At 39.4% G+C, this 14104-nt stretch overlaps 1 protein-coding gene across 1 annotated transcript; it reads right to left on the reverse strand.

Moving 5' to 3' along the window:
- Positions 1-219: 219 nt before the first annotated feature.
- Positions 220-12095, reverse strand: sdf2l1 (stromal cell-derived factor 2-like 1). Its single transcript, XM_030417963.1, has 3 exons — positions 11684-12095; positions 6198-6394; positions 220-4082 (listed from the first exon to the last, which is right to left on the reverse strand). The coding sequence occupies exons 1-3, from the start codon at positions 11865-11867 to the stop codon at positions 3804-3806; spliced, it is 660 nt and encodes a 219-aa protein (XP_030273823.1). The 5' UTR covers positions 11868-12095; the 3' UTR covers positions 220-3803.
- Between the last annotated feature and the right edge of the window lie 2009 nt (positions 12096-14104).

Consider the following 14104-nt stretch of genomic DNA (forward strand, 5'->3'; position numbering starts at 1 on the left):
ATAATTTTAGAAGATTACAGTTTATATTTGCATCATAAGTGATGAAAAGGGTTTGTTAAACATGTTTGTGGTTTCACATTAAAAAATGGAACTTTTTCCTACTCTGATTTTATGTTTTTTGGGTGAATTTAGGTCCAGTGTTTTAATATATTATGTCATGAAATAATAACTGTAAATTCACACGTGAGGTTGTGCTGAAAAAGATGACACCAAACAAGGCAAGATAAACAGTTTTTAAGGTGAAATATAAAGGTCAAATCAAAAGTAGTCAAAAACGGCCAATTATACCCCAGACCCCAGAGGGTTAATAAAGCAGCAAACAACTACTTGTTATGTAAAGATACAGTTACAGATGTACAAACTGTTGTTATGTAAAGCAGCATTTAAAGCATCCTCACACCACTCTCACTACTATAACCACTTCTCATTGACAAGAAGTCAGACAAAATTGCATGTGGCCTGTGGTCTTTAGAATTTCTTTAAAAATCAGGGATACAGCAACAGGCAGAGGGGTTGGCCCATCCACACCGACGGGCTCTGTTAGCTGAATACTGCCAGCGATGCAGGGCACACTGTAACTATCTCAGTTTAATTGGTGTGTTTATTGTGTGTGTTTCTGTTACAAGTCTATTAACGATGAACTATTTAAGTTCATAAAGTCCTTAAAAAATTATAATTAATGTGTTTTAAAGGTACTTAAACATATCTGTTTAAGAATATATTGCAGCATGTAACGACAGTTTAGTTGAGTAGCATTTTGGGAAATGTGATTTCATATGATGAGGTCACTTCAGTGGCATTATGGGTCAGAATAGCGTGGCTGTGAATAAAGAAGCAACTCCAGAGTAACATTATTCTACATGTGGTCCAAGAGGCGCACACGGTAGTTTTCTTTATATATTTAATGCTTATGTGTAATATTGACACCTTTGTATGGACATTAATGGTGCATTTTAAGTTGTTTTATTTTACCTCAGCACATTTCAGTTATGCTAATGTGTTTCGGACTGTTTAATGGACACTGGCTTGAGACTTTGACAGTGAGGGAAATCTGTATGTGATTTGTGAAACTTTTATTTCCTTTTTTTGTTGTAGTTTTCACGGTGTCTGGAGTCTCTGCTGAGACAGAGAGAGGAAGTGAATAAACCTTGAAAAGACATCTGTATGAATTGTGGCCATTATCTAATTGGACCGGTGTAGCTACACACACACCGCAAAAACCATGGCCACAGATGCTCACAGACAGTCCAACATTGGCCTTGTTCACAATCAAGTGAAGGTATTCATATTCAACTGTCACATCAAGATTTAGCGACGAAATGCATTTTTAGTTGATGGTTTGGGTACGTGGTTGCAGGATAGCTGGTAAGGTAATAATTCCATCACGTCACATGAATTTAGGTCAACAGGCAAATCGAACAAACAATTCCTATGTTTTATGATGATCTGCAAGGTAAAATGACTGTTTTTCATCAATAGAGTCCGGTAACTTTGAGAAGAGCAATATAACACCTGCTTCTGGTCTGAAGACATGTGTGGCCAATGTGCACAGTTCATTTGGTGCGATGCTCGAGTGCAAATTTTTTTTTTTAATTATGAGTTTTTTTTATTCTTTTGTTTAAAAAAACAATAGTATCTTTTTCAGGAACATCCTAATCAAATTCAGTTACACACTCACACCTGGAAGTTGCTCAGTAGAACCACAATCTGAACTGCCAGCCATACAGCAGCTCCACTAGAGCAGTGTGAGTTGACTGCCCCACTGTGCCTCGCACCTAATTTAGGAGGGGCAAGAGCTTCTGTTCACTTTACCCACCCAGACTTATACGGCTATGCATTCCGTATGCAAGTGGCAGTGAACATATATAAAACTTTTAACAATCATGTTACAGTTCACCAAACACAATTTAAAAAAGGACCCAACATACAAAAATAAAAAAACAAACAACTAAAAGGCACTAATTTTAAAAAGTATGTACATCTCCTCCTTTCACATATTCACCATAACATAAATGAAAGTATTATTGTCACACCAATATAGAGCATGAAAAACATGGAGAATCTATCACGTTACCATAATTGATGGATCGTTTCTCTGAAGGCTGTTAGGATGATGAGTCTGAGCCTCTGACTGGTACACACTCCCAGTGGGAACAACTGCCAAAAGGATGAAACTAGCTTCACAGCTGTTTATTGCTCAGGAAGAAATTAAGAAATCCACATCTGGCTTCGATTACAATCAAGTATGGTTTGAATGTACAACAAGGGACTTTTAACTGGTTATGAAACATTTTCAATTAAATTCCAATGTCTCCATTTGTCCGATGTAAGACCATCAGTTTGATGTATATAGTTACCGGAATTATTCTTAAAGTCGTCACCAGATCCACTTATCTGGGTGGGATAAGTCGTATAATTAAAACAATTTGTTATGTTGCAGTGCTGAGGATGACTTGAGTCATAGTGCCGTGGTATGGCACTAAAACAAAGTTCACTTTGTTTCACCATCATCAAATACACTTATTAATCTTTTAAAGCCACAAAAAGATATATTACCTAATCACTCAGTACTCCCTCACTCACTTCTAAAGGAAGAATATGTGAAGCCAATCAGTATCTTCATGAGAGGCGTCCAGGGTTAATGTTGCTCTATTATGCCATTGGTGACAGGGAAAAGGCTTCCCTCATAATCTTTGGGTTGGATTGATTCAACTATTTTTGGGAACTAAGGCTTCTTTCTTGCACAGCAGCCTCTCAGCCCATATTGATATAAAATATAGTTGACCGTAGACACTGACACCTGTCTTCTAACAATCACTGTCATTACCAGTTCAAATATTGATCATTTCTTTCTAGGGCTGGAATCGAGGTGATGAATGTGCTCACTTGTCTTGATTCATTTGATTAGTCTATCAATTGTCAGGACAAAGTGAAGTGTCTGAACTGTAAGTCAAAGACTCCAGGCTGACTTCATCCAATGTCTTCTTTCGTTTGACCATCACTCAATACCCCAATGACAATTTGTTGACTGTGATAGAAAACTGAGAAAAGCAACACATCCTACTAGTGGACAGACTGACAGCAGAATGGCTAATATTTTATGGGGGTTTATCAACTGAAAAAAAGGTTTTATTCAACACAGGGCCCATCAATATTTCAACTGATAGTGCTCTTTGGCTTTTATATTTGTGGACAAAATCAGTTAAATTACATTTCACTAAATTTGCTCTTTATGAGCCCCTTGTGGCCCCATGTTGTTGCTATACCCAGTTGGTAAACCTTGATTTTTTACAAAAAAGTATTTTCTCCTTTATCTGACCATTTGACCACACTACACACAGTTGTGGTGAAAAGTTTCCAAACACTGTTAAAGAAGATGCATATCATAGTATTCTAAAGTTCAACTTGTTTCTACAGCTCTCATGTTTCTGTGATGATGAGAGGAACGCAAATTCAGAAGACCTATCATAAATTCATCTTTAAACCAGACTGTATGAATGTTTTAGTGACAACGTAGTTTGTGTTCCACTCATTCATCACAGAAACATGAGGGCTATAGAAATTACTGGAACCAAAGACTGACATGATGTACAATGTTTTTATAAGTGGATGTGAACTTTTGACCAGGACTTTACAGTGTACCTAACCTTATATAAACTGCTAACATCATCTTCCTCATCTCAGAACACTGCTTCACATGTACAGAGATGAGTCATCAGTCAAGTATTCTACATCATTCACACATTTGGTCCAAGTGAGCTATAAAAACAAGAATCCATGTGCTTTGTGTCTCCATGTTATGATCAGAGCTCATCATGGTGCAGTGGCTCCATGTTGGGCTGGATGAACACACCCTCCATGGAACGCCACCAATTATGCTGGTTGGGAGAGCTCATGCCGTGCACCTCGCGCTGGCCGCGGATGGGGTGGCCATACTGCTCTCCTGTCACACTTAGAAAGGCATCCGTGCCCACGTGTTTGAAGCGCACGGCCTCATCGCGCTCCCAGTAGGTGCCGTCACACTGCACTGCCCACACGTCCAGGTCGTCGCCCTCACCATTTTCTCCGAAGGCACTGACCTCCTGCAAATGACACAGACAAGTGGAGGTAAAGGAGAAAACATTTGCAAGGTGGTGATAAAGACACAAGTATAAAAGACAGTAGCTGTTTTTAGGCAGGGCAGTAAGCTGCCAATTTGCCTGTCCCTTTGGTGGCTAGGTCCGCAGTTTTAGACAGAGGGCGGCAAATTGGTGGTCTGTTTTGGTCCGCCGATTTGCCGCCTCGCCTGCTGTCTAAATCCGAGGCGTCATGTGCCGGCCCCAGTGTAAGATGGGCAGAGGTGTCGATGACCTGCACTGTTGTGCGACCCACAGCTGGGTAGTTTTAAAACCAGAAAAACAGCTGATCACAACAGTCAGTCCATCACTTCATCCGTGGACATTAAGATGAGCAACTGGACAGCCGCTGAGATCCAGGAGATGTTAGCATCTCCTTGGTCTCTGTAGATGTCTTCGTTGTCTGCTTGTTGTTGTAGCGGCAAGCTAGGAACGGTGGCTACTTTCAAATTAAAAGCCCTAAGAACCCAGTTCTAAACTCCTATGGGGTGCAATGTAAAGCTCTTATTTTGAAGACAAATTCGTTGTCACTGTTCACAGCTCAACTTCGGGCTTCACGTCACGTCACATGTTTACGCTATCCTGGTGGCAGCTTTTGGAAAAGGAGGAGTATTACGCCTCCGTTTTAGAAAGACAGGGCGGCACATTGCCCTTACCTTGGAGCAAATGCATAGGTGTGATCGGCAAAGGACAAAAAAAGCAGGAAAATATACGGCTCCACTATGTCTCTCTTTACATTTATTTTGTCCTGCTGTCGGCTTCAGCTAAGAAAGAAATAGCTCGCCCTACACGTTCAAAACTCTAAGAACAGTCAGTGTTTCCCCTAGATTTTTTTTGTAGCAGTGGTGCTCTGAGTAGGTAACCAGCAACATTAGGGGGGTCCAGGGGCTTGCTCCCCCGTAACAAAATTTGGAAAAATAACCCTTTAAATGGTGACTACTGGTGAGATTTTTATTTTTTTTTATTTTTTTAATTCATTAGAAACTAAGACATGAGACAAAATAGCTGACATTGCTGCTTGAAAATAATGTTAACTTCTTGAGCGTTAGATACATTTATTTTACCATTATTTTCTTCATTATTATAGATTTTTTATGGAAACAGAAGCTGTTTCAGAAGTCAGTGCATCACATGACATGAAAGTTATTGGAAAAAATCATTTCTGCATATTAATATTGATTTAAAATAGAGGAAGCACTAAAATACAATGATAGCTGTGTCTCATTCGTCCATTTTACTAATACAATGTGCTGCTGGATTGGAGTCACTGGGTCACATAACATGGAAGATATCGAAAAAACAATGCAATTATTTTGTATTAAAATATTTATGCTAAGTAATTTAATGATGGGCCCTAAATCAGTCTCCAGTCATTCAGCGAGGCTCTGGGACGTGAGTTGACGTGAGTTGACCATCCTGCTGCTGACACTGTGTGAACCTCAGGAAAGTCGCGGCTGGACCCGAGTGAATATCCGCCGAATATCCAACCTAAAACTAACTTCACCCTGGCCCCATGAGTCGCCTGTTGCAGCCTTTGAACAGGATGACGAGGATTTCAGTCACTCAACTTAAACGGTGACTTTTAGAAATTAAACAAATAGCAGTAATGACAATAATAATCAATTTTAAGATAACTTGGGGTGTAGTGCTTTCACTGGGTGCAACTTAAATTCGCCATTCGCCCGTGATATTAAAAAAATATCAAAAATCACTTTTTTTTTTTTTTTTTACAGCACCGGCGCTGAAAATCCAGCAACAGAATGCATATAGGAGAAACACTAACACATCAGATAACCTTCCGCAATGATTGCAGGCTCTTTGGTGGAGCTCTGCTTTCAATGAAGTTCCATCATGACAAATGAATGGACTACTTGCAGAGTGACACGAAGACATAAATCAGAGGCACAAAAAACGTTGACAGCGGCAGCCAGTCATTATGTTCACCAAAACCTGATCCGTGCCTTGCACACCCACCCCCCCCCCCCCCCCCCAAAAAAAAAGAAATTATCTGGAAGAATCACACCGCGGAAATGTGTCGCTTTTTCTATCTAAAAAGGGCTAGTGTGTGTGCTGCTGTCTGACCTGGTTATTAGACAGAGGTGAACTGAAGTGGTGTGTGTGGAGGTTTCGTCCAGTCTTCATGTGTGTGATGCGGATGGCCTGACCACACTTGATGGCAGCCCCGCGTTGACATGGAAGGTTGGGCTTTCCTCGAATCTGCCAATAACTGTTGGCATCATCTGCGTTCTCCACTCCAGTTACAGACTGCTGTCCACTGCCTACAGACACACAAACAGAAACACACACACGCAATTAGAATGGCAACTCCCACTGAGCTCTATTTAACATGTCAGACAGAATAACTTCAGTAAGCTTCAGTTGTGTTCCTTTCAGGGAATGAAACATGGACTTTGTATACCTGTCAACATTTGACTAGCCCCAATCTTGCCTCAGATATTCTATATGTCAATGATGTGGGGCTATCGGATGAAATAAAAATGTATTTACAGAAAATGTTTATTGACACATCAGATTTTTGGAACTCAACACCAGGTAATATAAGAGAGGGCTGCAGCTTCACTAAAGCAGCAGCATGTCATTCAATATCACATGCCACTCTTGATCCAGCTAACACCCCTGCTACCAACACTCCATTGCTGCTTCAGTGGCATATGATGTCCTGTATGGACAAAATGCTGCTGTTACACAGCAGTGATTCTTGAGATAAGGGACAAAACAGGGTTGTTGTTTTTTTCATAAAAAAAAATTCAAAAAAATTGGATAGTTTTTAAAATATATGAATACATTTTTGTCAAATGATTTTTTGTCTATCCAAACATGTTTGGGTTCAACCTCCCAGTTGTAGATTTTTTATGTAAATTGTATGTTTGCTGGATCACCACTTGATTTTTGTCACCATCAGGAACATAAAAATACTGAAGTATTTGAAATGATCTTATTTGAAATATTTCACTTATTAGTTTACCCAGTTCCCCTAGTATTGCGCAAAGGTCTTTAAATCAATGAAGTTACATTTTTAAAGCCAAAGAAGTCAACATTTAATGAGTAGCATTGAAATCATATCATGAATTATATTTGTCTTTAACCTTCAGATTTAACAGTGACATTTTTAAGCATTAAAAATACACATGCACATTAGAAATGTATTAGTCTCTACACAAATATCCTTCAAGGAATAAAACAGATGTCCTTTTCAAGGAAATACGATAAAAAACATATCTGACAGAGGTGACGAGGCATCATTGGAGTTGACAAGGCTTTGATGGAGTTAAAATTTGAGGAACAATAAAGTGATTGCCAACTTGTAAATTCTCATTGAAAAGGTCCTCTGAACTCTCACAAAACTGTATAGATGAACAAAATACTGAAATAAATGAAGGAAAACATCTGACATCATATTTTTTCCCCTGAATAACGGCTCAAAAAGGATTTTTGTTAACGCAGGGGTCCACAAATCTTTTAAATACGAATTTCAAATTCTTTTTCACAATAAAAGACTATGATCAAAAAACAAACCCAGTGTCTTAGAGATTAGCCTGCTGAATTAAAAGTTAAAAAATTAAAAGTACTAAGACACTACCAGCATGTTAATGTTGGCCTGGTAAGCTATGCTATTTTAAATGTTAACATGGGGTCCCTCCACTTTCTCTCTATAAACTGAGGGGACCTTGGTATGGACAACATTGAAGGCCTCTGAACTAAACTATCCAACAATGATCCTACAACGAAATTAACACCAACCAATAACTTTTTGCTTTTCTACTTTTTACATGAATTCCTAATTCCTTCCTTGGAATTACATGATCTAGTTCAAAACATCAGTTATTTCAAAATAACAGGCACTGAAAGACTTCTATTCTTTAAAGTCCTTTATTCTTCTTCTTCTTCTTCTTCTTCTAAAGAAAATCTCATTTTAAACCATAATAATAATAATAATAATAATAATAATAATAATAATAATAATAACAATGCATTTTATTTGAAGGCGTTGTTTAAAGCACAAGTATGGCGTTATGCAACTCATAACCCTGTTGTTCGAGGTTACCGCATGCTAGTAGGAACAACAAGACAATTTGGTACAATAGAGCAGATGGGTTTAATTCGACACATGCAGACCTGCCAACCTTGAAGAAATTTTATGAGTATATTTTGGTTAGTCTAACTAACAGGAAGGGGAGTGAGTTAATAAATAGGCCTAAGTACTTCTGTGTTAAAGATGTGAGTCAGACCAGGTTAACACATTGGTTCTTCTGATTTAAAAAAAAGTAGCCCAACTGTAATCTAAAACCTGTTTTGTAATTACTCTATTAATCTTAAGTTAATCAGCACCTAGCCTGTCTAAAACCATCTAGATCTCTAGACATTTGACCCCTTTTCTAACCCCCCCACCCACGGCCGAAGAGGGATCAGTTATCCGGCCAGCCTGGCTTGCTTGATGCACTCAGTGCGTTTACATGACACTCAAGAAAACCGAATTACTGTGTTAGTCCGACTATGATTGGATTTTTAAGATGCATGTATACACCTTACTCTGACTAAAATCGGACTGGATCGGATTTCTCATAGTCAAATTAAAACACCTAGATAATTCAATTGATAGTCGCATTACTCCTGCATGTATACGTTCCATCAGATCAGAGCATGTGAGCGGAGCTGAGCGGCGAGAATTTCCGCTTCCCGCTTACTCAGGTAATTGCTCATTCACTCCATCACTCAAAATATTACCAGACAGCTCCGCTCAAAGACTGTTCTCCGCTCACCTAAAATTTCATTCGCTCCAAGCTTGCTCAAATTTAAAAAAGAGAGAGCAGTTCCTGACGTTGCACCTATATGACCTGTCTGCTTGCTTTTCGAAATATTTTACAAACCCTATCTCTCAACGAATGACCTCCGATGTGAGCTAACCCTTGAAGGCACACGTGAGTCTGTGTGGACTTGTGCATGCCCTAGACTCGTGGAGAGCGGTATCGGAACTGAACTGAACTGGAACGAAACGGAACCATCGCTCTGGCCTTTGGATTAAAACCCAATCTGCGATCCGACTATGTTTCGCACGCTTCGCTCCCCGCTCGCTCCGCTCACTTGCCCTGTATCAGATCGGAACGGATTTTGCGTTGTGCGCAGGCGCAAGATTTCTTTCCCGGGGGCGTGAGCCGGAAGTCGAAGGACGGCAACAGCGGCGCCTTTCCTCCGAAATCACCGCAAGAAAGAGCGCCATTGTGCATCTGGTGCAGTGTTTCCTCTAGGATTTTTCTTCAGCAGCGGGGCAGGCTCTCCGGTGAGCTTTGGCGGCGTAAACAAATGACACTGGACTGCAGATTATACTTTTATGCCCAGCATAATCCCCTTTTTATTGAATGGCTGGCATGGAAAATGGCTTTTTAAAGGCTGAATGTAAAAATAAAAAATAATAACAAAAATACAACAATAAAATTTAATAAAAATAAAACAATAATAATTTTTTGATGGGGCTGTAGAATCAGCTGCTTCCCTTTAGGTTTTTCTCCTCTACTCTCATCTCTCTCTCCTGCACCATCACTTTGCTCTCCTGCTCCTTCACTCGGCTCTCCCCCTGCTGTACTCTGCTCTCCTTCACTTTGTTCCACTGCTCCTCCCTGTCTAATGTTACTTGTCCTATACAATTACATAAAACATTAACGTTAGATAATTTACACTCACATCACATCTGATTACAAGTGGGATCAACATTTTTTACCTAACATCATCATTTGAGTCAGTAAAAGGCTAATGATACCTGACTAGCGTCATCTTCATCAGGTGTCTTTCTCTTCTTTAAGAAATATTTGAACGAGCTCATCTGAAAATGCAGTCAGCAGTTACATCATGGCGTGTATATATTTGCTTAACGCTATCAATTATTTTACTCACTTTAGTGACACTGAGTTGAGTTGGCACCGGGCCCAATTAATTAAGCTACCGATATGTTACGTAACCTTAGCTGGCATCAATATTTTGCGAATGTCTATTGAACTTATAAAATCTACTAATCTATATTTCTCCGGTGAGTCGTAGCCCTATTTTCAAGATGACACTCCTCTGACTCTCCGACCTGGTGCCTGGGTGCTTGACGTGATGTCACTTTCAAGGCCGCGCTCTTGCGAGTAATTAACATCGATGGTACCAGTAATAAGGTCTTGAGGGAGATGGGAGGAATCTACTCCAAAGAGTAGATACTGAGCAAGATAGTTATCTAGTTTACCTCAGCACTTGCGTCACCCAACCCAATGCAGGTGGGTGAAGGTGGAGATATGATGCGGCGGTGGTGTATTTGCAAAAATAAAAAAAATTCAAAAAGAAATTTGAAGGAGCGGCGGCTAGGATTTAGGAGTGGCGGGCTGCCAAACTTGAAAATTCTGAGTGTCATCCTTGTTGTTTTATAATACTTTTGTATTGTATTGTATCTAGTATCGTTTTTATACTATGGTGTTCATTTTCTTCACTGCAGTGTTATTTCTGTCTCTTGCCCAGGGACTACAGATGAAAAGTAGCTGATAGCCAACTCTGGGGCAGGTAAGACGCTGTGTACTCTACCTGTCAAATAAACTTGAATGGCACTCACTAGAGCGCATACATCTGGCAAGGCCCAATAATCAAACCTAATGCAATAACAAATAAAACATATATATTTTCTCACTGGGATTAGGGTAGGAACCACAATCAACTTATTATTAGTCCAAATCACTTTGTGTAAGACTGGCTGCTAACAAGCACAGAAAAGTGTTAACTGTGGAACATTACTACTCCAAGAGTCTTGTGTATGTCTGAAGAGAAGCTTCAGCATTCTGTCTCTTTATGGCTCAGAGACACAAATGAGGCTGATCAGTTCTTGTATCACTTTCAGTTCACGTTTCTTTCATATATTCATATATTGACAAACATCAAAACATTAAATATAATGGCTTTGCACGATTTTCAATTAGGTGATTATAGAAAGTGATGAACAAATTATCCCACTCTGTTTAATGTGTTACACAGTGTCCAATATTTTTTGGGGTGATTCAAAGCCAGCGTTCCTGAAGTGGTCAAGACATTCCAATAAATACAGTGTATGGTGTCTTTATATCACACTTCATTGTGAACTGATGACAACTGCAGGGTGTCGATAGCATTTCAATCCAAATACATTATTTTCAATGAGGTTCATTTTAAAGTCATATTGGACTTTACTATGAAAGGTTTGTCTGGAAGTCTAGTTGGTGGTTTACATATTTGACATTATTATTATTATTATTATTATTATTATTATTATTATTATTATTATTATTAAAACACGCATTTTTAGACAATGTCTAAACACATGAACAAATAAGTTTGTCGTTCATAAGAACGTTCGTTTGGTTTCAACTAGTCGTATTCACTGAGTAACACCTGCTCTGCCGGTTCCGACAGTGCTGCTGTGTCACATTACGCTGGAGGAGCAGACACAACCCGTTCACCTTATTCATTGTCCTTAATGTTAGAAAGGTGTTTGAATGTAAACGCACTGGTACAACTGGTACTAATCCTAGCAATCTGAGAGAAGTTACCTGAGCCATACTTGACATCATGGGAGTGGAGGCGGACGTTGTGTCTAGTGTTGAGCAGTTTCACCAGAGAGCCGCAGGTCACATAGTCGAGCTCCGACTCTCTTCCCTCACAGTCCGACCACAGTAGCACAATCAGCAGCGACTTGACCAAAACATGGACAGCGTGAATTATCTCCATCTTCATGTCTCTGCTCTGAGACTGTTGACAGCACCTTCCGTCGTTTCAACCGTTAATGCTGCTTTAAACCAATCCCAGCTTGACAAGTCCTATAATACGGAACTAAATGTTGACACGTGATTGACCATCGTCCTCGGTGATTGGTCAAAGCATAGACATACGCTGCACTGAGCATGTTGGCCCCTCGCAAGTTTCCGTTGCCGCGATACGTTAGCGTGTCCGCCATTGACATTCTCTGATGATTATAAACGTGAACTACTCCGTATATGTTTAGTATACAGGTCGGCACCAAACCATTTTATAATGTTTTTATGAGTGTTTACAGCTGCTAATGTATGTAACGCTGTTACTGTGATGATACCTGACAATTAAATATGTAATCTGTCCATAATAACCACATCCTGACATGTAAATGTGGCATCTGTGTTAATCAAAAACACCGTCGTTTTAATAAATACAGTGATTTTTGATGATCTAAGTACTAATAATAACAATCATGGCGACAAAAATCAAGTCTGCAAATCAAGATCAGAAACTGCAACAGCAGTGAAGAGATATAGCCTACACTATGACAGAACATTATAACATATGGTATAAAATAACATTTCATGGTAAAAAACAAAAAAAAGTGAAGTATCAGCAGGCTATTATTATAAATATGCACCATATATAGTTTTCAACATCATTATTATTAGTGAAATCGTAGTAGTAGTAGTAGTAGTAGTAGTAGTATTTTTCTGCATATTCTTGACTTTGAATGGAAGCAGCTGTAACGCTGGAATTTCCCATCGGGGATCAATAAAGTATTTCTGATACTGATTAGTAGCCTATATTATGCAGTCAGTTGTCCATATTTAAAATTAAATTAGATTAACCAAATTGACAGTGTGGCAGACAGATGTCTCATTTACATGTCAGGATCTGGTTATTATAACACAGATTACATATTTAACTGTCATGTATCATCACAGTAACAGCGTTACATACATTAGCAGCTGTAAACACTCAAAACAACATTATAAAATGGTTTGGTGCCGACCTGTATACTGAACATATGAGGATTAGTTAACGTTTATAATCCTCAGAGAACGTTACAGACGTTGTTTTTGGTTCCTCTCTGTTTCCTGAATATATCCGTATGTGTGTGAATGTGTAAATGATACACATTAACTTATGGCACTTCGTAGAAGGAGCTTGATAAAGTTCACTCCACTGACTTATTAGTTCACGGGGCGGATCTGCCTCCTCCAATATGGCGGCGACGTCGACGTACGGTCCAGCGCTCAATGAGGCGTCTATGGCTGTGTTCAGAGGCAGCATCCTTCAAGGACCCGTCCTTCGCCGCCAGCAAAGGCAGGGTCCTTCAGAGAGACCTGCAGGCAGCGTCAGCCTGTTGTGAAATTGGACGGTCTACCCTTCGCAGCATTTCCTGGTTGCGTCACCAGATGTTCCCGCCCCTACCCGCACCTCACTATTTCTGGTGAGGTAAGGTCCGCGAAAGTGACAAGAAGAGTAGTTTGAAAAGTTTGACTGTCAGATCTGTTTGAGCTTCAGGAATTCCTGATTTCCTTTTTAATCCTCCTGCTTGTGGAGGAAGAGTAGAAGCGGCTGTGGTTTATCTCGGGCTGAGAGGACCGTGGAGAGGTAAACCTAGAACCCACAGTAATGTTATCAATATTATCATTATTAGCTAGCTAACAGTATGGGCTCATTAACATACCGATACATTACGTTAATGCTGACATGTAAACTGCTGATTGCCACATATGGTTTTAATTTATATTTTAAAGGCATTGTATTTAAAATGTTTGGTAGATAGTTTTGTTTGTTGTAATTTATTATGATTATTATTATTATAATTAGAGTATGAAATTATAATTCTTGCCTCTTTCTTAAAACATTCTTAGTGACATGGCAGCCGTGGATGGAGTCAGAACTGCAGACCCAGTTGATGGACGATGTGGTGGACAGAGGAGACTGGACCCCCAAACACCCTGAGTACCGACCCAGATGATGTCCCACTGACACCACCCAGCCCAGCAGCACTGCAGGGACTCCTGCTCAGCCTGTTACTGTCCATCATCTGTGACTGTTTTAATATTGTTTTTATTAATAATTGTTTTTGTTAATAGTTAATAATAATCTGTAAATAGTTATTTATGCTGTAATTTTGTAAATAGTTGTAAATGTTAAGACCTTAATAATAAAGAAAACATTCAATCCCTTGATGTCCCTGAAAAGTA

The sequence above is a fragment of the Sparus aurata genome, chromosome 5 (genome assembly GCF_900880675.1).
Source record: "Sparus aurata chromosome 5, fSpaAur1.1, whole genome shotgun sequence".
Classification (NCBI taxonomy): Eukaryota; Metazoa; Chordata; class Actinopteri; order Spariformes; family Sparidae; genus Sparus; species Sparus aurata.

What these genes read in the sequence shown, in the direction of transcription:
- sdf2l1 (XM_030417963.1), bottom strand. Translation starts at nt 11,867, where the DNA reads ATGAAGATGGAGATAATTCACGCTGTCCATGTTTTGGTCAAGTCGCTG. An exon ending in TGATGTCAAGTATGGCTCAG is followed by an intron (nt 6,395 to 11,683) that starts GTAACTTCTCTC and finishes GTGTGTCTGTAG; the next exon opens with GCAGTGGACAGCAGTCTGTA. An exon ending in CACCTCTGTCTAATAACCAG is followed by an intron (nt 4,083 to 6,197) that starts GTCAGACAGCAG and finishes TGTCATTTGCAG; the next exon opens with GAGGTCAGTGCCTTCGGAGA.